This window comes from Camelus ferus, chromosome 3, assembly GCF_009834535.1.
Source record: "Camelus ferus isolate YT-003-E chromosome 3, BCGSAC_Cfer_1.0, whole genome shotgun sequence".
Lineage (NCBI taxonomy): Eukaryota > Metazoa > Chordata > Mammalia > Artiodactyla > Camelidae > Camelus > Camelus ferus.
This window is the reverse complement of record NC_045698.1, coordinates 32,217,364-32,241,625: the sequence shown is the minus strand read 5'-3', so window position 1 is coordinate 32,241,625 and position 24,262 is coordinate 32,217,364. Positions and strand designations below refer to the sequence as shown.

The following is a 24,262-nucleotide window of genomic DNA, read 5'->3' as shown; positions in this document are numbered from 1 at the left end:
AACTGGAAAAGAAGACTGGGGTGTGAGGAGACAGGAGAGAAACTGGAGGATTCAGGACTGGAATGTTCCTTAACCAGGTCACAGCAACTACTGGAATAGTTCCCCCTTAACAATCACACCACATAGTTTGCTTTTTCAGTTAATCCTGAACTCACAGACTTTCAACTTCAGGTTGAAAGAAATTCTGTTCTGATCTTGAGGCTCCCCTACAACTTCGAAACAAGGACTTTAATTTTATTTTGGATCAACTGCTTCACAACTAGTTGAAATCAGAATTAAATTTTATCTGAAGCTCTTAGACAATTTGAGCTATAAGAATAATGAATCTGTAAATCTGCTGATAGATACCAAAGAGGAATATTCACTCTCCTTTTCAGCTACCCAGTGCTAATCCCTCTCATTTAAGTAAACATGATCTAAAAGATGCTTAAAAGTTAACTATCTACAACCAGGATAATTAAATGACTTTTGCCTCACAGACCAGTGACCCAATAGCCCTTCAAGAATGAATGGACTGGATTCAAAGCCAAACTCACTCAATTTTAAGGAAAAAAAATTCAGATATTGGGAAAACAAATCTCAATAGCCCAACTGAAACAAGAGGTGACTTAAATGTGTCATTAAATTCTTGTAACTTAAAATTTCAAGAAAAAGCAGTATTTTCTAATGGGATCAGATATATTTTGATTCTTCTGTTCTTATAGCTATGGTAACACATATTCTTTTTAGTTGGAACTAAGACTCACTCATGTCCTATTTTAGGAAGATTATCTATGTAAATTAATTTTTAAGAAAACAAGGGTTTATCTTTTTGAATTCATGAAAAAAAGAAGATAACTCAGCATTCCATAAAATTTCAACCATTTGCAAAATTTCTAATACACTTCAAGATATTCATGTACTTTTCCAAGTAGGGGGTATCAAAAATAATTTTTGCTTGTTTATTTGAATGAAAATGCATGGCTTTTATGAAAATCAGGCAGGCCCCCATGTCCTAACAAAAGGATACAGGACTAATGGATCTGTGTCAATATATCAAGATTTCACTTTTTTATTTAAATTTGATTTTGTAATTCTGTTCTCTTACCACATACATGGCTTCCAACGTCACTCAGAAACCAACCCTTAGAAAGAGGAAGGCTGAGTTACTGCAATATGGAAGGCATGTGAAAATGAAACACACTTCATGATACAGTGATGTTTTTCTTCATTGGGCGTATATGATCAACACACTTAAGCAAGTTTCAGGGGGGAAAAATTCAACTGATTTATTTGCCAATTGGTATTTCCCTTGAAAAAATTGATTTCCCCAGGTTTTAATTGTGATAATAGTTGCTCTTTAAGAATTGTAGATGTATGCAAGTAAAATACACACTGTAAAAGACATGCACACAGAGAGATAGACAGACAGATGAATGAATGGAGGAGCAGTAAGAACACAGACGGTTTACAAATGACCTTTATGCTCATTTACCCTTCCCGTTTCCCACCTCGCCTGTTGTAGCAGCTCCAACAGCCGTGAGAGTCATCGTGAAACAAGAAAGCACATAGGGTGTGAGAAGCAGAAGGGAGGGCACTGTGAAACATAAGAACAGCGGGCACTGATCCAGGGTAATGGAGGAGGCAGAAGGTGTGAGCCTAGCGATAAATATGTGGTCCTTAAATATCCTCTCCCACAACATCTGAAGAGCTTTCCCTTTTATTACTTGCTTAAAATTAATTTAAATTACAAACAAGTACTTTAATTAAACATGCAAATGTTGAGGCAATCCGGGCTATCAGAATGTATCAAGTTATTCCAGCCACCCAATTCCTTCCAATGGCTTCTCTAGCTTTCCTTTACATGGACGAAATGAGAAATCTCCTCGGGACCAAAATGTGAGGGGTAATTTAGAGGTAGAAACTAGGAATGATTTGTCTATTCCATATTACTTGCTTAGTAGGACTTTGTTTTGTTACTGAATTTTCTTGATTGTAAGATTCATGTTTTTAACTTATATCTCTAAAACTTATACCAAAAGAAACTTCCTAACCTCTATGCAGGAAGAAGTTGGGACAATGTATCCGCCAGGGTCAGCAAAAGTGAGAACCTGGCCCTCAACAGAGCATTCACCTCATTTGATTGTCACCCCTGTGTCACCTGCACTGGAATCACCACTTGCCTGGTGGGTAAAGCTGTGATACAGCCCGGAAATGAGTTGTTTTTTTTTTTTTTTTCCTATGGAGGAGGAGGGCCCTTACATGTCAGACAATGCAAGAAAAGTCAGGAGGAACTGCCAAATGTATCAGAATATATGAGGACTTTCCAAAGATGGGAGAGGCTGGTAAAATATGAGGGACCTGGCAAGACAAGGGCTCTCGTGGTGGCGCTAAAACACATTTTAGCTGATCTTCCAGTGAAACTACTTAATTTTTACTATTATGCAATTCAATGAAAGAAAAGGAAAAAATACAAGGTTAAGCAAATAAGAAATGCAGACAAAAACCTATAATTTTTCAAATTAAAAAAGGAGGGGGGCCAACTATTCTAAAGTATTTTGAAGATCAGGAACCTAGAACTTGGGGAAGGAAAACCAGTATCACTGGAATGCTCTGGTGATCTGATAATGGCCAAAAGTGAGTCTGGAGAATCTTTAGACTCAAAAAATAATGAAGGTTTAGACTTGGACTTTGACACACTGGGAGAAAAAAAAAAGAACAGCATGTAGTTATATAAATGAACATATGCTACTGCTATCTTTTTAATTTTTGTGTATACTCAGTAAAGTTTTTATTAGAAATTATTATTCAATGATAGTGCATCTTGCAAATTAATGCCTTTTTAAATCGAGGAAACTTTGCATTTCTTAATCAATTAGGGCAACTGTCCTACCAAAAAAAGTGGAGCATTTTTCTTTTCCTTATTCTGTTTGTTCATGGGGTCTGGACTGCAGGAATTAAAACTGGGCTACTGCTGCGAATGATTGTATCAAGTACTGCCTTCTCTGTCCGGTCCTGTGCTGGACACTGCAGGGAAGCCTTAACTCAGGCCCTGGATGGTCAAACCCTGCACATTCCCAAGAAAGGTCTGTCTTTAAGACTGGCCCTTGGCCAGTTCCTAGGAAATGAGCTCTGAGCCCTTGGAATATTCTGCTTGAAGAGTGTTTCTGTATGCCTACAGTCTTGGGTTTGTTCAGACAGTTATGCTAACAAATATGATTTATTGTAAACACCTGTTTTTGCTCTTTGGCTGGGGTCTGCGTAGTTGAGGTCAGTCACAAAGGTGCAGCCTGCCTATGTGACTAACTCCTAATAAAAACCCTGGACACAAAGGCTCAGGAGGGCTTCCTTGGTTGGCAACGCTTTGCATGTGTTGCCATACATCATCGCTGGGAGAAGTGTGTGTCCATGTGACTCTACTGACAAAACACTTGGAAACTTGTGCTGGTTTCTCCTGGACTCTGCCCAACAAGCTTTTGCCCTTTGCTAATTTTAGTCTGTATCCTTTCATTTTTTTTTTTAATTGAAGTGTAGTTGACTTACAGTGTGTGTTAGTTTTTGGTGTACAGCATAGAGATTCAGTTACACATATACATGTATTCTTTTTCATATTCATTTTCATTATAGGTTATTACAAGGTATTGAATAGAGTTCCCTGTGCTATACAGTAGGAACTTGTTGTTTATTTTATGTATAGTAGTTTTTATCTGCATATCCCAAACTCCTAATTCACCTTTGGTAACCGTAAGTTTGTTTTCTATTTCTGTTAGTCTATTTCTGTTTTGTAAATAAGTTCATTTGTATTATTTTTTAGATTCCACATATAAGTAATATATTTGTTCTGCTCTGACTTACTTCACTTAGTATGATAATCTCTAGGTCACTCAATGTTGCCACAAATGGCATTATTTCATTCTTTTTATGGCTGAGTAGTGTTCCATTGTGTGTGTATATATACACACACCACAACTTCTTTATCCAATCATTCCTTGATAAACACTTAGGTCCAGATTTTGGCAATTTTGAGTAAAACTGCTATAAACATCAGTGCAGATTTTTATGTGGACATTCAATTTTCAACTTCACTGAGGGTAACTACCAAGGAGCAAGACTGCTGGATCACATGGTAAGAGTAGGTTTAGTTTTCTAAGAAACTGCCTATACTGTCTTCCAAAGTGGCTGTACCTACACTTTGCATTTCTATCAGCAATGAATGATAGTTCCTGTTGCTCCACATGCTGGCCAGCATTTGGTGTCTTCAGTGTTCTGGATTTTGGTCATTCTGATAACTGCGTAGTGTGAAGCACCTGCATTTTGATTTGAAAGTACATTTGAATTTAACATTTTGCAGAATATACCCAAAGGCTGGATGTCAACATTTCTCTGTTTTAAAAAATCCTTTTATGAAACTACCACCCTAAGCAGATTTTCTCCCGCCAATTAACTACAGTTGGAAAGAATTCTGTACACATTGGCCATCAAGAATTTAGGATACTGGAAATTTTAAATTAATGACATAGGAAGTCAATACAGAAAGCTCATACTAAATCACACTAGTATGATTTCAAAGAAATTAAGTTTAAAATCTTTCTTAGCCCAAGTTTCATCAATTGGGGGCCAAATTCAGCCGAGAATATGCATCGCTGATTGAAATCTACTGAAATCACTATTTTAGGCTGGTTTTCCCATTAGGATGGACTGATTGAGAAAGAACCAAGAAAGAATGTGGCTCACAGTGAATTATTCAAATTTCTTTAGCTTAAAGTGAATATGACCAATCATTAGAGGAAACATACCAAATTCTGTGGTGATAATAAAGTAATGTCTGCTTTTCAGCTGGAGGGCCTAACTTTTTTTTTTTTTCCTGCTGCACATCTAGCTGTGGTGCATTTTAATGAGAAAGGATGACTGCATCATCTTTTATCTATGAAGCAGATTTTAGCATCCTGCTTAGGTCTCCCTCATGCCAATATCTAAGACCTTGCTCTTAAGATCAATAACATGAATGCATGTAGACAGACAAATATATGAGCACAATCACAAACTCAGTCTGAAGATTCTGCACAATGACCTCCAAATGAGAGACCTAAAATTTACTAGATTCTTAGCATGTGTTCCACTGGTTTCCCTGGAATCACAAAAGCTCTGGAATATTCGTATAGAAAAGACGTCACGTGAATCACTCTGAATACAGACCTGGCCTTGTGTCCCCACCAGCAGCGCACTCTAAAGCCGAGGATTCCTTCTCCATTCACATGTTACCAAAAGTAACCCGTGGCTGCCCAAAGGTTAACGACTGACACTGTCTAAAGAAAAGGGAGTTTGCTTCCTGACTAAAGCTGACAAAATTCTGAAAGATGTGTTAAAACCCCTTCAGTAATCGTCTCACATGGTCACTGGAAGGAAAATGAACTTACAAAATAGATACCCTCATTGATCTTTTAAATGTAATTTGTCAAAGAGAGACAACATTTAGGTAAATTCCAGATTTCCCTTGCCATGAACTTCTTCAAAATGTACACTCCATCAAGGATGGCTCCCAAGAAGCTGTACTGCAGTCAAAGTGACAGAATTTAAGAGGACATAATCAGTCCTTCTGCCGCACAGAATCATTATCTGCCTCTAACCCTTCCTTATGAAGCTGACTTCTAATCATGTGCCAAAGAGGGCCCTGCGAGCTTCAGTGCTTTGATCTGAAGAGTTGAGAGCCCTTATCATAAATGGATTCAACACAACTGAGAGAGACCCAGAGAAATAAACCCTCGTATAGAAATGCCAAGTGCCTTTAACTGAAGCTTCCCTTGTCATAAAGCAAGTTCTATAAAAATGACTGAAAATAAATTCTTCGGGGCTCAGTGTGAATCGGCAATTTTCATTTATACTGTACTGTTGTTTACTTGAAAACTATTTTTAATGAATAAGACTCAGAGTTTGCCAGAGTGTTTTCCACAAAACAACTCTCTTGAGATGGTCCAGATCTGTAATCAAGTAAGTCTGAAAAACCCTGAATGCTTCATTCACCTCGTGGGTATGCATAATGCACACTAATCTATAAAAGGCCCTAAAAAGACAACCATTAAAATTGTTTAATATTGTGTAACTAAACATTTCCCAGACATATTTGGCCACATACCTAACATCTAATTAATCAGTTTGGGAAATGCTATCACATAATAGAGGAAAAATATTACTGTCATTTAAGAAATACTAGGAAAAACTATATTCTGGGCATTCTGCTGGGAACTGGAGTTCCAGTCTTTAAACAGAATATTGATTTTTTTCGTGACTTACTTTATTTGACTTCTTCGTTCTTTTAGACAGCTCTGTCCTTAACAGTATTTTTGTTTGTTGTTTTCCAATTTTGTATGAACTTTTTTCTTCATAGATGTGAAAGTCTAACAAATGTAAAGTAGTTATATTAGTCTCTGGCTCAATTCTATACTTCAAATACAGTGAATATTCTACAAATGATTCTTGGATAATAACCTGTATCTGCTTTCTAAACAAAACAGTGATAAAAATCCAAATAACTACAGCACTTCTGAGCTGGTTGACAAATCCTAATACTTTCAGGCCATTGGGAAGGTCTTTTCAATCTGTATTTCAAAGTGTGAAGACCATCCTGGGGAAAGTCAGTTAGCAGCTAACTTTCTGCTCATTTCTGCATAGGGAAAAGTGATCTGACTGCACAAAGGTTTAAGTGGATGTCTCTTTCAAATTTAACATTGACTGAAGTGGTATCCTCCATTTAATACCAAGAAGGTGTCAGCCACAAACCGGATGCCATCAATATGCAAATAAACTACAATCAAGACTTGTTGTTTCTCTATAACAGATTGGGGATAATCTGTTCGTACTCTCGTCCCATCCTCCTCAGATTCCATTTTGTCTTCTCATTTCCACCTTGTTCTACTCAAAGTCTCACCAAGTCCTCTTCATGTGCATACATACATCATACATTTTCACAGAGATGCCACTTGTGGCCAAAGAAAAGATTAAATGAACTGGTCTTTATGATAATAAAAGCCATAATCTTGATAGCCAAACCAAGAATACTATGCAACACATGTTACCAATCAATAAAACCTGAACAGCTGTATATGTTTAATGCACTAAATTAATGTAAACTGCTGTTGAGTGGAGAGATTAGGTCAATAAACAAACAGCAGTAAGTCAGTGTTTGAAAGGCTGAGAAACAGATGAACGGATGGGGAAGATGGCTCTTGAAAGCCAGGAATGGGGTTTAAATTTGATATGAAGAAAACTCTGGCTGCATTTGAAAGCTTCTGAGCAGGTAAATGCTCTATGATTAAATTCATGCTCAAAGAGTGCAGGTATAAGTGAACTGAATGGGTGAGAAGCTCTTAAGTATTTTAAGACACTTGGTTAAAGTGACCTAAATTAAGGAGATCAGGGCCTCAACGAGTGTCGACATGGGGTGAGGTGAGATGCCACAATGATAACTTCAAAGTAAAAGTCAGGGGAGCTTCAAAAGAGGTAAAGAGGAAGATGGGATACCTGAAACCTGAGACTGTGATTCCCCACACTAGGCTCAAGTGATGTGATACTGACCAGGGAGAGGCTGGGAAGAGAAGCTTCTTTTAAAAAGGATGGCTTGTTTTGATGCCTTGAGTTGAAGTGGCCAGCAATTCAGTGAGATGACTGAACAGAAAGCCCAAGTTACATCACAACAAAATAGGAATGACAAGCCTCATTCATACAAGCATATTTCTGATTAGTCTTTCCTGGGGGCACGTGAAACACAAGATTTCAGAAATTTAGAGAATGAAAAAGAAAATGACATGTCAATAACTTGATCGAAATTCGATTCTGGCAACTGTCTTAAAGCGAGGCTTATCTACTATAGCACAATCTATCCAAAAGCAAATGTGTGCAGAGGATTACAAAATATTTTCAGGACGGGTGAAATTTCACTTATATGTATTTTTTTTTAATGCTTCAGAGAGAAACGATGGGGAATTTAAATGGATTGGTCCAATATTTGCATAAGGATTCCTCAGCCAATGTACATAAGTTCACCACTATTAATGCTCAGCAGTGGGCTCGGGCACTTCCCCTGCCAACCAGTAGATCTGCAACACTGCCCCTGGCAGACATCCCACTAGCAACAGCAACCCTCCCCACGCCCAAACATTCCCAGCCACTCTAGTCATGCCAGTGCAACCCATGTGCCTTAAAACCTTATATAAACACTGACTTCCACTGGAATATACCTACTCTGCTTCTTACTAACTGTAAATAAGCTGAACTACCCAAGCCTCAGTTTCTTTGGCTATAAAATGTAAAGCAGCTAACAAAATACCTACTGGTCTTCTTTGCTGCGAGCACAGGATGTAAGGTAGGCAAAACGCATAGCAGGGACTATGCCCAATAAATATGATTAGTAGTAGTATTTTAATCCATGAAATAAATGGAGTTCAAATATTTTTTTAATATATAACCTTCAATAAAGTTAAACTTGTGTTAAATTGGTGGTTATTTTAGGTCAGTGGTTTTGAAACTCATTTAATAATGAGATCTTTTTCAAAGAAAATGTTACACGGAACAGCAAAGAGCTAGAGCAGCTATAATTCACAAAGGGATACGGAAGCCCGACTCTCACTCAGTCTTTCAGCTTCCTTCACACTCCCTTCCACTGGTCACCCCAAGATTTCCAGGTAGGTTCCCAGGGCTCCAAGGAACATACTTTTTTTTAAAAAAAATCATCATTTTGGATAATAACTGATAATAACCAAAAATTATGCAGACAATAATTGCCAAGAAGAGTATTCTAAATTTTTTATTTAAAAAAAAATCATTCTTTTTATTCTGACACCTTCAGGAGCACCTGATGGTTTCAAAATAATTACACATTTCAAGATTTTAGAATGAGAATGTACTTCTTTCATAACGAAAATTGATGAATCTTTCTGAGATGACGGAATTACTTCTCCATCCTCCCAACACCCCCACTCCTGCAGGCAGATACACACCTCCTTTCTAAGACAGTCGAAAGAAAAAAAAATGTACTTTAGCATTCAAGTAGATCGTCTCTTCCCATAGCATCCCATGAGTAAGGAATTATATACTGGGAGCCCAGGTGGATTAGGGTCCCTGGAAGATGTGCTTGATCACCAGACTGCTGTTGACTTTTTTAACTTTTTACTTTTAGAATCCAAACTCTCCAGTGTACCACAGTGCCCAGAACTCTCTATAATCCTAAGCCTCTGTGTTTGTCTGTCTCCTGAAAACATCTGAACAAGGCTTATAACTTGGGTAAGCAACTTCTGGATTCATAAGAAATTCCATTCCAAGTGGTATCACCAGACTGGGAGCTTTTTGAACTATCTGAGTCTTTCTACAGCTGGTCATCTGAGTTAGGGAACTGCTTCTCACCTGCCAGAAGGTGTTCTGGCAATTGTTTAGTAATTCACTGTATATGTACTTACTGAGAAAATATATTGTAGTGGGCAGCAAGCCAGGGACTAGGGAAACAGCAATGAACAGAACAGACCCTCCTCTGGTGGTCAGACAGATGATTAAGTAAACAGGTGCTAACAAATACAATGTGACAACATGATTTTAGAAACACCTCACAAAACCAAACAGGGTAGGGCATGCCAGGGAAGGCTTCTCAGAGGGGAATTTGGCTTAGCAAAGCCAAATCCTCATTATTGAGAATAATGAAATAATGAAAGCTGACTAGGGTTGAGAGGTGGGAGGGTAGGATGTGGATGGACCTGCAAAGGCCCAGGAGGAAGAGAAGGTAGCTTGTGATCTGAGGGACATGCTAGAGTACCATTGTTAGTGTCACACACGATGGTCCAAAACAGTTATGGGGACAGAAACTCCTAAGAAGGAACGGTGCATTTCAAAAGATGTCAAACTATCCATGACTACATGAAAAAGTGTCTATTCATACAACACAGGGTGTACATTTACAGATGTCTCTGAACATCTATCTCATTATAATCCAATTTCTAATTTATTAATAACTTCTAATATAAATATTAGATTCCTTATCATGCACACCCTTGATTGGAAAACTCCTAACTCATTAAGCATTTCTTTATTTTCATATCCTTTCTAAAGCCAAGACATTAAAGTTATATCCTTGGGTGAAAAACAGGGAGGTCTCAAGAATATAATACAATCTTTGGATACATACATTTTACATGCATACAGACATAAAAATTCTAAAAGAATAAATTCTAGTATGTTAATATAAGATGGAGAAATCATATTTTGTAAATTTTCTTCTTTTTGGCTTATCTCTTTTTCTAATTTTTTTTTTTTTTTTTTTTTACAATCAACACTTAAAGCCTCAGTTGTAACTTCACAATATTTTCCTTGCTAAAAGCTCACAATCAAGGAATTCCATGGGATCTGTGACCAGGCTTATGGGGCTCCCCCTGCTCTCTCCTCTTGACTCTGCTGAGCTCTGGCCCCAGGCACTCAGCTGCTTCCCCACCCCCTCAGTAGCTGTCATCACTCACTTTCCCCCTTCCGTTTCTTCTATCACTAACTGCACAACTGACTGCAAGCGAGATGAAGGACCAGAACCCCAAACCTTTATGGTCTTAAGGAGTCTACCGCCAACCAAAACGGGAGAAAGAAAGAGGCAGGAGATCACAGCATGACAAAGTACAGGGAAAGAATGACTTTTGCACAAACTCACAAATTGTATACAAGTTGAGGCGTCTGGTTTACAGTTCTTAGCACACCCCTGAAATTGGGAGGGAACGTTTGAAAGGAGTCTATGGCAGACCCTGGACCACTGACAACTGTGGAGTTATTCCAAGGAGTCCAGAAATCAGAGATGTTTTAAGGAATGAATTAATCGTGCCCTATATACCACAAGTTTTCAAGCATATGTAGATGATATTAATAACCAATTCTCAACATTTAACATGTTGCATTATTTCTCAATCAAAAGACACTAAAACTACAACTCTCAAGTAAACATCTGCATAATTTTTTCGATGTTCAAGTGTCTCAAAGACGCTAGGAACACAAGTGCAGAGGAAGGAGCACAGGTCTCAGAAGTGTGACAGAACAGGGTTTTTACAGCAGCTTCACAATTTCACTGAGTAGATTTGAGCATGTTTTCTAAACTCTCTGAGCCTCAGTTTGCAAATCCAAAACTGAGGATAATAATAATTCCATGAACCTTCCCATTAGGGAGAACTAAGTGAACCCAGTCTTCCAGCAGACCATCTGCTCCCCCTCAGTTCTGACCTAAAGTCCACCCAGGCAGAAGAGCAAATGTTAACAGGCCCTCTGCCCCTCTGACAACCTCCAAATGAAAGGCCAATTTACTAGGCCAGTGGCCAGCCCTGACATGACTGCCTCCTGCCTCTCCTTTTATTCATAGAAGCATAAAAGAGGTACATGGAAAAAGAAAAATGTCTCAATGTTATTTCTTTTTTCTGGAGAGTAACATGTAAGATCAACTCTTGTCTTAAGACAAAGTGTAATTATTCTTGGGAAGAGTCAGAGAGGAAATAGCATATTAAGTTTTATCTACAGCTTTAACTGAAAATTATTCTTGAAATCATCTCTTGAAAATAAATGTTCTCAATGGTTTAGATGAAATGACACTACAATATAATTCAAGATAAACATGTACTATCTCCCCATAAGATCCCTACCTTCCTTTAATCAGGAAATAAGTCTAGTTTACCTGAAATGAACATTATAATTATTAACTGAACATTACAGGTTGACAAGTACATTAAATCAAAACAGACCATTATTATTTGAATTTTAAATGCCTGATTGGCACATAGCAATGAGAAATATACAATAAATACCAGATTCTAATGTAGTTAATGAAGTTCATGAAAACAATATTTTTTCTTTCAGAAAATTTATCTTCTGCCATTAGCTACAAATCTGTAGTTAATGTAGTTCATGAAAACAACACTTTTCTTTCAGAAAATTTATCTTCTGCCATTAGCTACAAATCCATTAAAGGTATTATAATTACTATACTAAAGCAATCTTTTATACATAATTTTATGGAACAAGCTTTTGAGAAGACAAAGCAATCACATCGACAGTGGTACCAGCTATCTTTCTTCTTTAAAAACAGGTTATCCACATTAGCTGTGCAAATCCTCTCGGGTATCGAAATCAGGGGAAAAGTATCTCTTAGGTGGGTTAACAAAGGAAATATCTCTTACTTTAAGAGCAACCATGATGTTTGTTCCTACAGTGAAAACTGATGTTATCTCTATTAGTTAATGATTCATCCCTACCTCCTGGCCTTGCTCCTGGAGGCATTCATACCTTCTGCACCTCTTGCTGTGTTAACACTAGTTCAGTTATCTGCAGGTAAAGAATCTTAGTGCAGTATCTAACAGATCTTAAGAGTATGGTTCACTCCCTCCTTGTACAGATAACTAAATCGTGGCCAAAACATTCAAGCACCTCATTGAAAATAATAAAGCTAGTTAGTTGAAAAGCCTACCCCAGGGCTTTCCCAGTCTACACCTCTCATGAGACAAACCACCACTGTGAAACAGACAACTCAAGCAGGTATGAACCTGATTGTATGCAGAAATGTTTTCAGTTTTAACTATTAAAGCAATCCAAGAGCTCATTAGTCATATACCTACATCTTCTGGATAGTAAGTGTAGGAGCAGCATTAATTTAGTTGAATCTCCTCTAATTTAATTATTCTTTTCATTCATAAAAAAATGATGGTGCTACAGGAAATTTAGAAATAATATAATTTTATTCTCCCCCAATAAGTATATATTATATGTTATATTTTCAACTAATAAATGAAATCAATATACTAATCTTGAGGCTTACAAATACTATGCATGTGGGAAACGTGATAACTGTTTCAATGAAAGCTTTTTTTGAGATGTACATTGCAACACAGATCCTAAGCATTTTTTAGATTCGTATCAATCCCAAGCTTTTTAAAAATCTATTTACAGAAAAAAGCTTCTTTTGCAATATGTAAGTTCATAAATGTTTCCATTAGCTAAGAGATATTTTGGAATGTGATCAAATGGTACTGAATGTCAAGCCCTAACAGCAAGGCTAAATCTCTGACAGTTCTCATATGTGGCCACTGCTCTTTTAAACCACTGTATCCCCAAAGGGCTAACAGGGAGAAAATTCTACCTTAACAAGTGAAGACAGGAAGGCATATTTTAATGGTTACTTTTCACTTTAACTCTACCTCTTAAACACACAATTGGATTTGGGCTTCTTTCACACTGTTAACATAATATATGCATCTTTCATTCTTCTCTCTCAAGAAAGAAGTTAAACACTCCAGCTACATGTAACTCCCAAATTCTTTGCAACTAACTATGAAAAGCAAAATAAGACTCCTTAAAAAAAAAAAAGTATGGAGAACTGGCAGACTGCATGTTTATGTTAACCTTCAGAAAACATGCAAACCTGCAGCCCCTACTCACCAGAAAAAGCATCACATGTGATCAAGCTATTCTGTGACATCTTTTGTCTTTTATGCCCAATATTACGGTTTGGCACTCGCCTATGTCAGCCCCTAAAGCCTCAAGAACAACCTGCTACCGTAGAGCAGCTTTAACCTGAAGAGTGTGAGAGTTCCACTCACGGCCTGTGGCATGATCTTAGAAACATTTTAATCAAACGTATTTATTGCCCCACTGCTCTTTAAAACCGAGGGACCTCAGGCCTGGGATGTAGCTAAAGGACAGCAACAAGAAAAGAAGAAGAAAATACACGAACACGGAACATGCTAAGAACAAAGGAAACACAAGCTTGTGAACAGGAAATGAAGCAACTCTATACACATAAATACCTTTTGGGGCCGCCAACGTAGGTGAAAGTAAAGGTGGAGTCTGAGTATCTGAAATCTGAAACGAAAGTCTTGTTAAAAGCTACCCCTTAAGTGGATTTTTAACCCTGGTTAAGCCTTGGGCCCCCTTATCTGACGGAGCCAAGTGGAGGCCTGGCGGGGCGGGAGGCAAGGGCTGTAGAGTCCCAAGGTCCGCTCTCCGCGCGGCGCGGGAGGGGATGCTGCGCACCCCAAGCCGGGTGCCGCTGGAAGCCGCCCCCCGCAACAAGTGCCGGGTGCCATAGCAACGGCGGGAATTTCCCGGTCCCGGCGGCCGGAAGCGGCCCCTGCCGAGCTCGCGGCTGTGAAAGCAAAATCCAGTCCCTCTCCCGGGGGAGCAAAATGGACGAAAGGCGACCCCCAGGCAGGGGCGCCAGGCGCCTCGAAAACCCCTGGAATCCGTTCTCTTTCCGGAGCAACGCACTGCCAGTCAGAGGGGACTGGAGGGAGCTGAAGGGGCCAGAGATCGGCCCAGCGCTGCTCTCCGGGGGGGGCCTCGGCGCCCGGCGCAGCCGGCCAGCGCAACGCAGCGCAGCGGGCTCCATTCCCGGTCGCCGCCGCCGCCGCCGCTCAGCCCATTGCGCAAACCCGGCGGGTCCTACCCGCCGCCTGGGTCGCTGCTGCTGAAACCCGGGAGGCGGGCTCGGACGCTCCGGGTGTCCACTGGGGACTAAAATACAACGCACGGCCCCTCCGCCAAGACCCCCGCTCGGGCCACCAGGGTTCTGCCCCCAAAAGTGGGGCTGCCCCAGAAGGGGGGAGGGGGGAAGGGGAGAGGCTGGCGCCCCCTCCCCCTTTTGGCTCCCGCTCTCGCTGCAGCAGCTGTTGCCAAATGAACCCCGGAATGGGGACGTGCAACCCACCCTCCGTCCCCAGCCACACACGTCGCGGCCAGAAAGCTGGAAAAGGGGGTAATGGGCAGGCAGAGGAAGCTGATGCTGGGTCCGAGGCTCTGGAAAGGCGAAAACTCACCTGCAAACAGGCAGTCCTTCTCGGCTCTGGACTTCTGGATCACGACGTCGATATCCTTCTGAATTCGCTCTTGCCTTGAACACATCCCCATTAAATAAATCCCTGGAAAAGAAGCAGCCGCTATTTCCACCCTACCCCACCCCCCTCTCACGCTTCCAGCTTTCGTAAATATTCAGTTAAAAATGAAACCTCTGGCCGAGGCAGGGGCTGAAGGCGAAGTGGTTTCGGAAGTGATCCCGGGTGAGAGAGGAGGAGGTGGTGGAGGAGGAGGGGGAGGTCGGCTTTGCATTCCCAGATGTGACCGCCCAGCTGCTGCTCGCCGCTGCTGGATTCCAATTTCCTCCCCTCCTGACAATGGATGGTGATGACACCGAGTCTCACTTTCTCCCTCCCCCGCCCGGACCAACGGCCGTGGGGGGCCGAGGGTGCTGGAGACAGCCGGAGAGCGATCACCGGCGGGACGGCGGGCGCCGACCAGGGGCGAGCCCCGCTCCGCCTCACGCGCGCACACCCCTCGCGGCCCGCACGCCGGCCTTCCACACCCGCGCACACTCGCGCCCGCGGGCGGCGGCGGCCGTGCCGGGGCTGCTGCGGCGCCGCCCGCCGCAGACCCTCCCGCGCCCGCCGCGCCCGCTGCCCAGTCACCCGGTCCCGGCCGCCGGGGCTTTAATAGTATCCGCCATCCAGGCGCAGGGTGGATTCCCCAGCCCGACCGCCACTCGCGCCGGGGGCTGAGTGGGAATGTCGGTAGTGAAGACTCCCTGGGGCTCCCAGCCTGCCGCCACCCCCCCCACCACCACCTCCACCACTTTTATGAATTCGACTCCACTTTCGGAAGGAATTATGAGTCATATGGAGAACCCAAACCCGAGTGGCTGGGAGGGGGAAAAGGAGGAAAAGAAAAATCGTTAAAGATGGAAAATAAATAAATAAAACGAACAAGTCTTTCCTTGTTGCCACATCAGGCAAGATGGAAAAAGCCTTGAAATGACTCCAGACGTACACCCTCCCGTACCCTGACTGCCAGAGTCTTTTTCTCCCGGTTGGAAGTAGTTCAGCCCCTTTGGAGCGCCCTTTAGGAAACACAGCCCCCTTTGAGGGACTTTAACTTGCAGAGATTCAGCAGTTCTTACCTCCTCGGTATTTCCGTCCATGAAAAATTGGCAGAATCAACTGCCACGTGCCAGGGATCCCCTAAAGGATGGATATCTGTTTGGTTTGTTTTAAAAAGCCACCTTTTTTGCCAGTGAGTCAACGGAGAGCTCCTACAAGCCGGTTCTCTTTAGAAATGAGGTACTGCTCTGATCCTGTTCTACCTAAGGACACCTTGGTAGGTGCCCTGCCTCTGTGCTGCCATCTGCCCTAGCACAGGCATCCAGTGGCACTTTGCTTCTTGATCTTTTCTCCACTGAGAGGGCTTCCCTGAGCAGACCACATGGCTCTTTTGGTTCTGTGTCCCGAGTGCCTGGTGCAGTGCCTGGATTGTAAGTGGGAGGCTGAAATGTTGCATGAATGGTCGTGATTTGCACCCTCTTTTCTCTATGGATACTCCAATTTCAGTCTGCTTCCTTATCAGCGTAAGTACCCAAGAGTTGTCAAACTGGCTCAGACCCTTAACCAGTCCAGTTCAGATACTGACAGAGACAACACGTTGTTTAGGGAAATTAGGAATGACTGTGTTCCCTGATGGATTCTTAAGATTCTAGAGAGACAAAACAATGAAAGATCATATGCTCCAACTCCTTTATCTTGCAGAAAGAAAAAACGAACTGATTTGTTGCACAGCCTCAAACACACCAGCTTCTATGTGAATTACAAGAGGGAACATTCCTCTGCATAACCTGGACCACTGCAGCCTTACATGAAGTGGAGGAACGGCCACAGTACATCTGCTCATACCTCCTCTGAAATGCTTCCTGACCAGGGCAGGCCAGGTTCAAATCCTTCTTGGGCATGCTGCTTTGTTGTAGGCCTGTTGGCCACCAAAAGCACTTTCTTCCACATACCACTGGGTTTCATGCATACTTCCTCCTTCCACTCTGTGCTCTAACTTCTCTAAAAATCTTAAAATCTATTAATGCACACGAATTTATTTTATATTTGTCTACTCACCAACACTGCATTCCCAAAGCAGTGCTCACAGCACACATAAATTTGAAATAGTTTCAAAGCTACCAAGTGTTTTTTGTGTCTGTCACCTCATGGTTTACTACTCACTCCATAAAATAGGCCTTCTTGTGATCTGTCCCATATTTGATTTTTGTTTCAGGCTTCACAGGCTGCCCTGTTTTTGTTAAACAAAGCTAACCTCACTTTGTTCATGCCCTTAAGGTGTGATATACTTAAATATTTTTAAATTTTAAGGGATAAGATAAAAAATTAAAAAACTAATCTTTTCACCTAGTGTGCATTTCTACAAGATAAGTTTCTCTAATAAAAATTACCAAGGCATCAGTGTTCCTGTTCTAGATCTTTATGGCTTGAATCTTTCAAACTCTGCTCACAGCCAGTATCCCGTTTACCCTGCCTCATCTCAGACTCTTATTTAAACATGTAGATTATTCGTGGTCTTATTAAAAGCTATATGCACTGTGAAATGAGGTCATATCCCTGCCTTAAACACTTGTGCACACACAAATACACACAATCACGTGCATTTAGGAACATAGCACATAGTTGGCTTTTAATCACTTTGTTAAAAAAATAAAAATCATTATTCATGATGAGAGAGAACGTCTGCGGTATGCCATAGTAATTGGAAATAACAATCTATGTGTTGGATGACAGAGTCTAACCAAAAAAGTCCCACTGGTTTAGAAAAAATGATCCCAAGCCAACAGATAGAATTTATTAGAAAAAGAAAATGTGAACTCCTCATCTATGCTAGAAGACTCAACTGCAGAAGTGTAAGATAATGGAGATGTGGCATTAAGTTCCATGGTGTGATGTGGGTAGTAATGAACCACGCTTACCCAGAACTTATGAGCGCAGCCTGATAACTGCTCACAATGCTTTTAGTTCACAATAATAACCCTATAAGGAAGCTATTATTATTATTCTTCACATTTTAGAAAAGAGGAGACTGAGGCTTTTAAAGGGGTCAATTACGTGGTCCAAGGTGGCACACAAACGCCAGTGAACCTTTTCCTCTCTCCAAATCTTTCAGCAGTTGAATTGAACTTTCAGGAAAATAAATGTTCAGAAGTCTCACTAAGTAAACTGGCCCCACTAATGGCAGCAGGCCAGGAGTTAAGCCAACAAGAAGCCCTATAATGGATTCCGAGGGAGGCCCGGAGCCTACGGGGTCTCAAAATAGCCTCTTTTAGTGGCAGTTATATTTCCCTTTCATTTGGGAACTTCCTTTCCCAAATGAATCCCAGCCCTCAGTAAAATCTTAAGAAAGTTAACCAGCCTGACCTCTGCTATTCCATGGAGATTAAGGGAGGCAGGACTAGCGAAGAGAATAGCCCCCTTTCCCAAAAGCACAATGGTGTTATCAGTAGCAAATGCCCAAGGGAATACCCAGCTGACTTGGTCAGCTAAGGAAACAGTACTGTGTCAATTTGCCTTCGTGGTAGCATCAGAATGAGAATGGGAAGAGGATGAGTCTGTGGGAAGAGGTCACCCAGAGCCTTTAAATCAGAGTGAGGAAGTAGGATTTTATTTGAGAGGATTTAGTTTATTTGAGAAACCACTGGAAAGAAGGTGAGCTCAAATTTCTTTCCAAATATTAGATTTATGTAACTTCTTGCAATTGTTCTGTAATGGAAAGAAATCCATAAAATTCAAAATCTCTGCTATGCCCAACTGGCCTCTTCTTAAAAAGTGGACTCGGGCAATTTTTTCTTTATAAAGCTGCTAGTAATTTTGCTTTGAGAGAAAACGAATCCTGCTGTCTTGACCTCATCTGACTGGTCTAGCAGTCAAAGTAGGAACAAACCAAAGTCAACTCTGAAAAACTTGGAAAATGGAGAATTTAAGTGGTTCATTGTGAAATTCATCTGAATTGGATCCCTACCACACCCCCTAACTAAGGTCAAATGGGGCAGCACAGTGGTTATGTTGAGGTTTTCTGGGTCTTTCTAGCAACCTTAATGAACTTAACTAATACTAAAGCTATAGCATGAAACCTGAACTGCGCTTTCCCAAGATTCGCTTTAATTTGGTCCCATTCGACTCTCTTTAAACTTTAATTCCCATTTCTACCACAGCCGCATCCTCAGCCCTAGTTCACTTAGATGCCTCACCATCCCAAGCAAATGCATCCTTCCCAGCTTATACTCAATTGTATTAATTCTACTTTATTTTGAATACCTCTCCTTTGTTGATTTCTAAACATGTATAAATACTGCATGAGTATATTCTCAGTGCAAACCATTTAAGACATGCATTAGTCCAGAGAGTAAAATTTGAAAATCCCCACCCATCATAACCCCCTAACTCTGCTCCTCATTCCAAAGATAACTGGTATTAATAGTTATGATAACCTCCCATTCTTGCATTCATATATCCACACACAGAGGTACATATATTCATAGATTTATATTTCAATGTAAAAGGAATCACAGAATACATGTTGTTTCCCAACTTGATTTTTCCACTGTCTTGGAGAACTTTCTCAGCCACTGCAGACATCTAGCTCATTTCTTTTAGCTACTGCAGAGAATTTTATTGAGTAGATGCGTCATAATACATTTTAACCGTGCCTCTGCAGTCATGATGGGCTTTTCAAAATGTTTTGTGATTAAAACAATTTGCAATAAATGCACATCTTTATGCAAACTTTCAGCAGTTTCCTTTGGATAGATTGTTGGAAGTGGATTGACTGAATTACAGGAACTGGCAATTTAAAAATTTGATAGCTACAAGCAAATTGCTCTCAAAATTATCTTATTTTATACTCCACCAACTGTTTTTGAGAATACTTAATTCTCTGCAATATTTCCAGCAATAGGTAATATTAATTTTTAAATCAGTTTCTAATTGGTAGGACAAAAAATATTCATCTTGTTTTTATTTATTTGTATTTCCTTGATTATTAGTGAGGTTGGACTTTTTTTTTTAAAGCATTTACTGACAATCTGTAGTCTTTTGAGTATAAAAATATAATTGAATATGACTGACTGCCTGTCATATCCTTTCTCTATTTTCCAATTTGTTTTTCTGACTTTTTTATTATTTTTTCCTAGGAGATCTTTATATATTCTGGATAGCAAGACCTTTCTCTTTTATAGATACTCTAGTCAGATAGAAGTTTTAAGTTTTTATTTATTAAAAATAAAAAATAAAAAATTTAAAGCTAACTCCTTCAGACTGCATACTATTTTCTTCAAAAAGTCTTTCCTGATTTCTCCAACTCTTTCCTAGTCTCCCCATTTCTAGACTGTAAGTTCCCTGAAGGCAGGAATTAGTTTTACTCAACTCAGTAACCACTGCAAAGCTTAAGATAGAGACTGTCTTAACATAATGCACAGTGGTTTAAAGGATAATTGTTGGACGGATTTGAAGTCTTAATTATTGTCTTTTATTGCTTTGTTTTAAATTCCTTGAAATATAGATCACCCCATTACTTATTCTGTTTCCACTGCCCATAAATGGCCCCTGCATAGTGCTGAGTATATTAGATGTATTCAGTACATATGCATTGATTAATTGATTTCACTTTGTTATGACCTTCAACATTTCATGCTTTCTTCACGGAAGAGAAGCATTTCCCCAAGAGTATCCCATGGGATATTAATTTTATATGATATAATGAGATCTCCCCCCAAAATGGTTCCATATTCAAGCAAATATGGGGGAAGGAGGAGCAAATAAAGTTGAGTAGGTTTCTCTCTAACTGATGTTGAGTCTGTAATACACCTAAGAGGGATATGTGGTGTTTCCAAACAGCTTTAGATGACTGAACACTTGGGGTTTGTGTTTGTATTTTAGCAGTGAATTGTGCTCCATGTAATTACAATAATACATTTTTTAAATTCCAGTAAAAACTTCCATTATATGATCTTTTCCGTCTTTGTGATATCTACTGTGAAACAATTTTAACACTCAGCTCACTGGGCTTTGGAGTAAAACAGTTAGCATCAAACTCTGACTCTCCAACTTCCTAGAAAGGAAACTAGGGCAAAGTATACCATCTCAGTTGGTTGTTATGTAAAATCTCAGTTTTCTCATCTGAAAATGTAGAGAACAATGGCTTCCTAACCCTTAACAGCTGCAGAGGTTTACATGAGATAAGCATATGCAAAGAGAAATACAGAAATTGCTTAGTGAGAATTAATTATTATTAAAGAATTGCTTTTCAAAGTTCTCTCCATCACCACTATCCACAGTTGACTAATTAATTCCTCCTCAGTTCCTCCAATTTTTCTGGGAGTTTTCTGACATACTGTCTGTTGTCTCGATGGATTTGTTTTAAGTAAGTGGTAAGTCCCTCCACAGGCACTTCCTCTTACTCATACGTGTAAGCAACGATGTGCTCGGTGCCTTCTGGGAACCCATACAATTTGAGGCTGAGGAAGGAGCTGGAGGAACAGGGAACAAGTCCCTCCCTAAGGTTGGAGGGAGGGAGTGCATTTCTTATAATCCAGTCTTGCCTCCTTGAGGTCACATCCAGGGTCACTGTATGTATCAGGAATCATTTGGTTGTATCACAGAACTCTAATGCAAATCAGGAAAAGCAAGATTTGACTTGTTGGCTCAGACAATGGGAAGGATGTTTGGGTGACTTAGCCAACCCTGAAGGATGTTTGGGTGACTTAGCCAACCCAAGCGAGAGCTGGCAGACCTAGGGGCTCAGGGAATTGACCTGGGGATTCAGCACAACCCATCTTCTTCTCTCTCTTCCCATTTCCATTTCTGCTCAGTATTTTCATCCTTTCAAGCAACAGGGAAAATGGCCCTCTGGTAACCCCAAACCTATAACATTCCAGCTTAGCAAACTCAGGCAGAGGATGGATTCTTTTCCCCCAGAAACTCTGTATGAATCTCAGCATAAAAATCTCATAATTAGCTGTCTACCTTGGGTCAGGGTTCTTTAGACTGAGTCTGAGGTGTTCATCCATCTTTTAGGGAGTGAAATATCTCAAAAAATATATTATATTATTCCTTGCGGTTTGGATTTCTTCTCATTTTCTTCTCAAAGTATAATAGAATACTTGTAAGCTATGTTCTGTGTTGGTGCCCCTCCTCTGTGCTTACCCTCCCCTGGCCAGAAAACAAAAACAAAACCAAAACCACACATTCTGTTTGTCTTCCTTTCTTATGATGCTGAGCAAATGTGCTCAGAGCCTGAGTAATTTGCTCTGTTCCACAGTATTTCTCTTATACTTAGGCTAAAGTGTGAAACACAGAAAACATTCAGTAAATACTTGTTACAGGAAAGAAGGAGAGGACCCTTCTGCAGTGCGAAATAAAAACAGACATGGGGCATATAACTCAGATTGAGCTGAGGGGGAAGTAAGTACCAGTGGTGAGTATTGAAGGCAGAGTAGGAGTCAAGAAAGTGAAGAAGAACATTCCGGGCAGTGGGGAGGCCTGGAGTCAGTCAGTGGTGTGCCTGAGCTGGCTCCTGTAAACTGGCAGGACCAATTGTACACATCTCTTCCCACTCCATATTCAGTGATTTCACATTGGTAGCTTGAAATCAGCTATCATGGGAATATTTACAACAGAAATCAGAATCACCCCAAAGCAAGGCTTCAACTTTCTTCTCCAGAGAGGGAAACGTGTACCACATCACTGCATGAAGCATGAGGAGGACAGAATATTCCTGGAGGTGAAGCTAGAAAGCTACTCAAAAATCAAATCGTGAAGGAACTTACGTGTGAAGCACAGACATCTGAATTTCTCAGCCACTGAACGATTGTGAAGGGGAAAGCACATGACATGACTTGCTCAGTATCCGCTGGCTTGAGTTCTTCAACAGTAGCTTTGTATGGCAAACTTGGCAGAAGGTGACAAAAATAGTCACCCTGTATTAAATGCTTTCAGTTCTATGGAAGTTATTGCCTGTCCAAGCAAATCAATCTTAGCCAACAGCTTAGCCTTGAGCTGTGCCAGGCACAACCTAAGCTTGATTCCATCAAGACCAAGTGTGGCCACAATAGCAGTGCCGCTTTAAATCAGTGCCAGTAGCTCATATATCCCATACAATACAACTCTATTTCCTCCTGCCACCTGGCACACCAGCCTCCTGAAATGTTGACACTAGCAAACTTCCAACTAAAAGTTGCCAACTCTTGCCATATTTTTTTTTCTGTCTAAGGTTATTTTAGGTGTGGTCCCCTCTAATAGCAGAGGCATAAACTGAATGGTTTTTCACATTGTTTTCAAATATATGAATATATATAGGGAAAGGTGAGAGAGAGAAAGAAGGCAGAAAGGAGGGAGGGGAGGGAGGAAGGAAAGGAGGAGGGAAAGAAGGAAGGAAGGAAAAAGGAATAGATAGTGTTCTTTCCAGGGCTGTTGAAGTGGAAATTTATAGCAAAAGCATCAGCAGCACCTTGGCAGAAGGTGACATAAATAGTCACCCTGTAGTAAACACTTGCAGTTCTAGGGAAGTTGAATTGGATGAAACAAGGCGCTACATTGGAGCACTCTTTTCAGAGTCGCATTGTTGGTTTTCATTTAGGGTTTTGCTTTCATAAAAGCATGAGGTGTTATCAGCAGACAGGCTCTCAGAAACTTTCTACTTGACTTCACAGCAAAGAGCCTTCTTCCCTTTCCCCTAGTTTCTGATCCCTAAAAGCAGTTTACAGGGTCTTAGTTCCTGAATCTGACTCTCTCTTCTCTTAGGGTCTTTGGCATTTCTACTGCCCCGTGTAGGGAATACTTGGTGTTTAAAATGATTGTTCTACGTGTTTAAACTTCTTATAGTTTACAAAGAAAATTTATAATAGAATCAAGAATTAGAATTAATAATGCTATCACTAGTTACTGTCATGGAAAAGTGGTTACAAAACTACTTAGTGAGGATAAACTCATTAAAAATGTATGTCTCTTCTCCAATCTTATGAAAAAGAGTCATCTATGAAAAATTGCCATAGGGCAAATTTTTGTATATTAAAATACAAGTACCATTAACCTTAATAGTATACAATCACTTCAAGAATCAACAGAGCAAACTTATGATACTTGATGTTTGTATTGAAATTTAATGGAATAGATTCCATTATTACTCAAAAATCCTCCTACCCTCCAATCTGCATGAGACAAGTCTACTTCTTATTGTTGCTGGATGTGTGACTGTCTTTGGCATTCTGCCAGGTACAGTGTACACTGCTGCCCTTTCCTTTGGGATGGTCCATTGACTTGCTTTGGCCAGTAGGTTGTTCACAGGTGTGAAACAAGCAGAAGCTTGAAATGTACTAGTGTGGTTAGACGTGCTCTCTTGCACTTGTACCACCACCATGAGAAGAGCATAACCTAGGTAATCTGTTGGTTCGCAGAAGGATGAGAGACATATA

At 40.5% G+C, this 24,262-nt stretch overlaps 1 protein-coding gene across 3 annotated transcripts in view; it reads right to left on the bottom strand.

The window, feature by feature from the left end:
- The window catches only part of PARP8 (poly(ADP-ribose) polymerase family member 8), a 163,117-nt gene extending 147,600 nt beyond the window's left edge, over positions 1–15,517 (bottom strand). Inside the window, exons 1-3 of one of the 3 annotated variants that reach the window (XM_032471889.1) lie at positions 14,985–15,517; positions 14,796–14,897; positions 13,788–13,842 (exon numbers count right to left, since the gene is read on the bottom strand). In XM_032471889.1, coding sequence (XP_032327780.1) covers positions 13,788–13,842; positions 14,796–14,897; positions 14,985–15,084 — 257 coding nt within the window. In that variant the 5' untranslated portion in view covers positions 15,085–15,517. Of the gene's footprint in view, positions 1–12,239; positions 12,679–13,787; positions 13,843–14,795; positions 14,898–14,984 lie in introns of those variants that run through there. The other 2 variants (XM_032471897.1, XM_032471903.1) reach the window with 2 other exon arrangements.
- Positions 15,518–24,262: the final 8,745 nt, after the last annotated feature.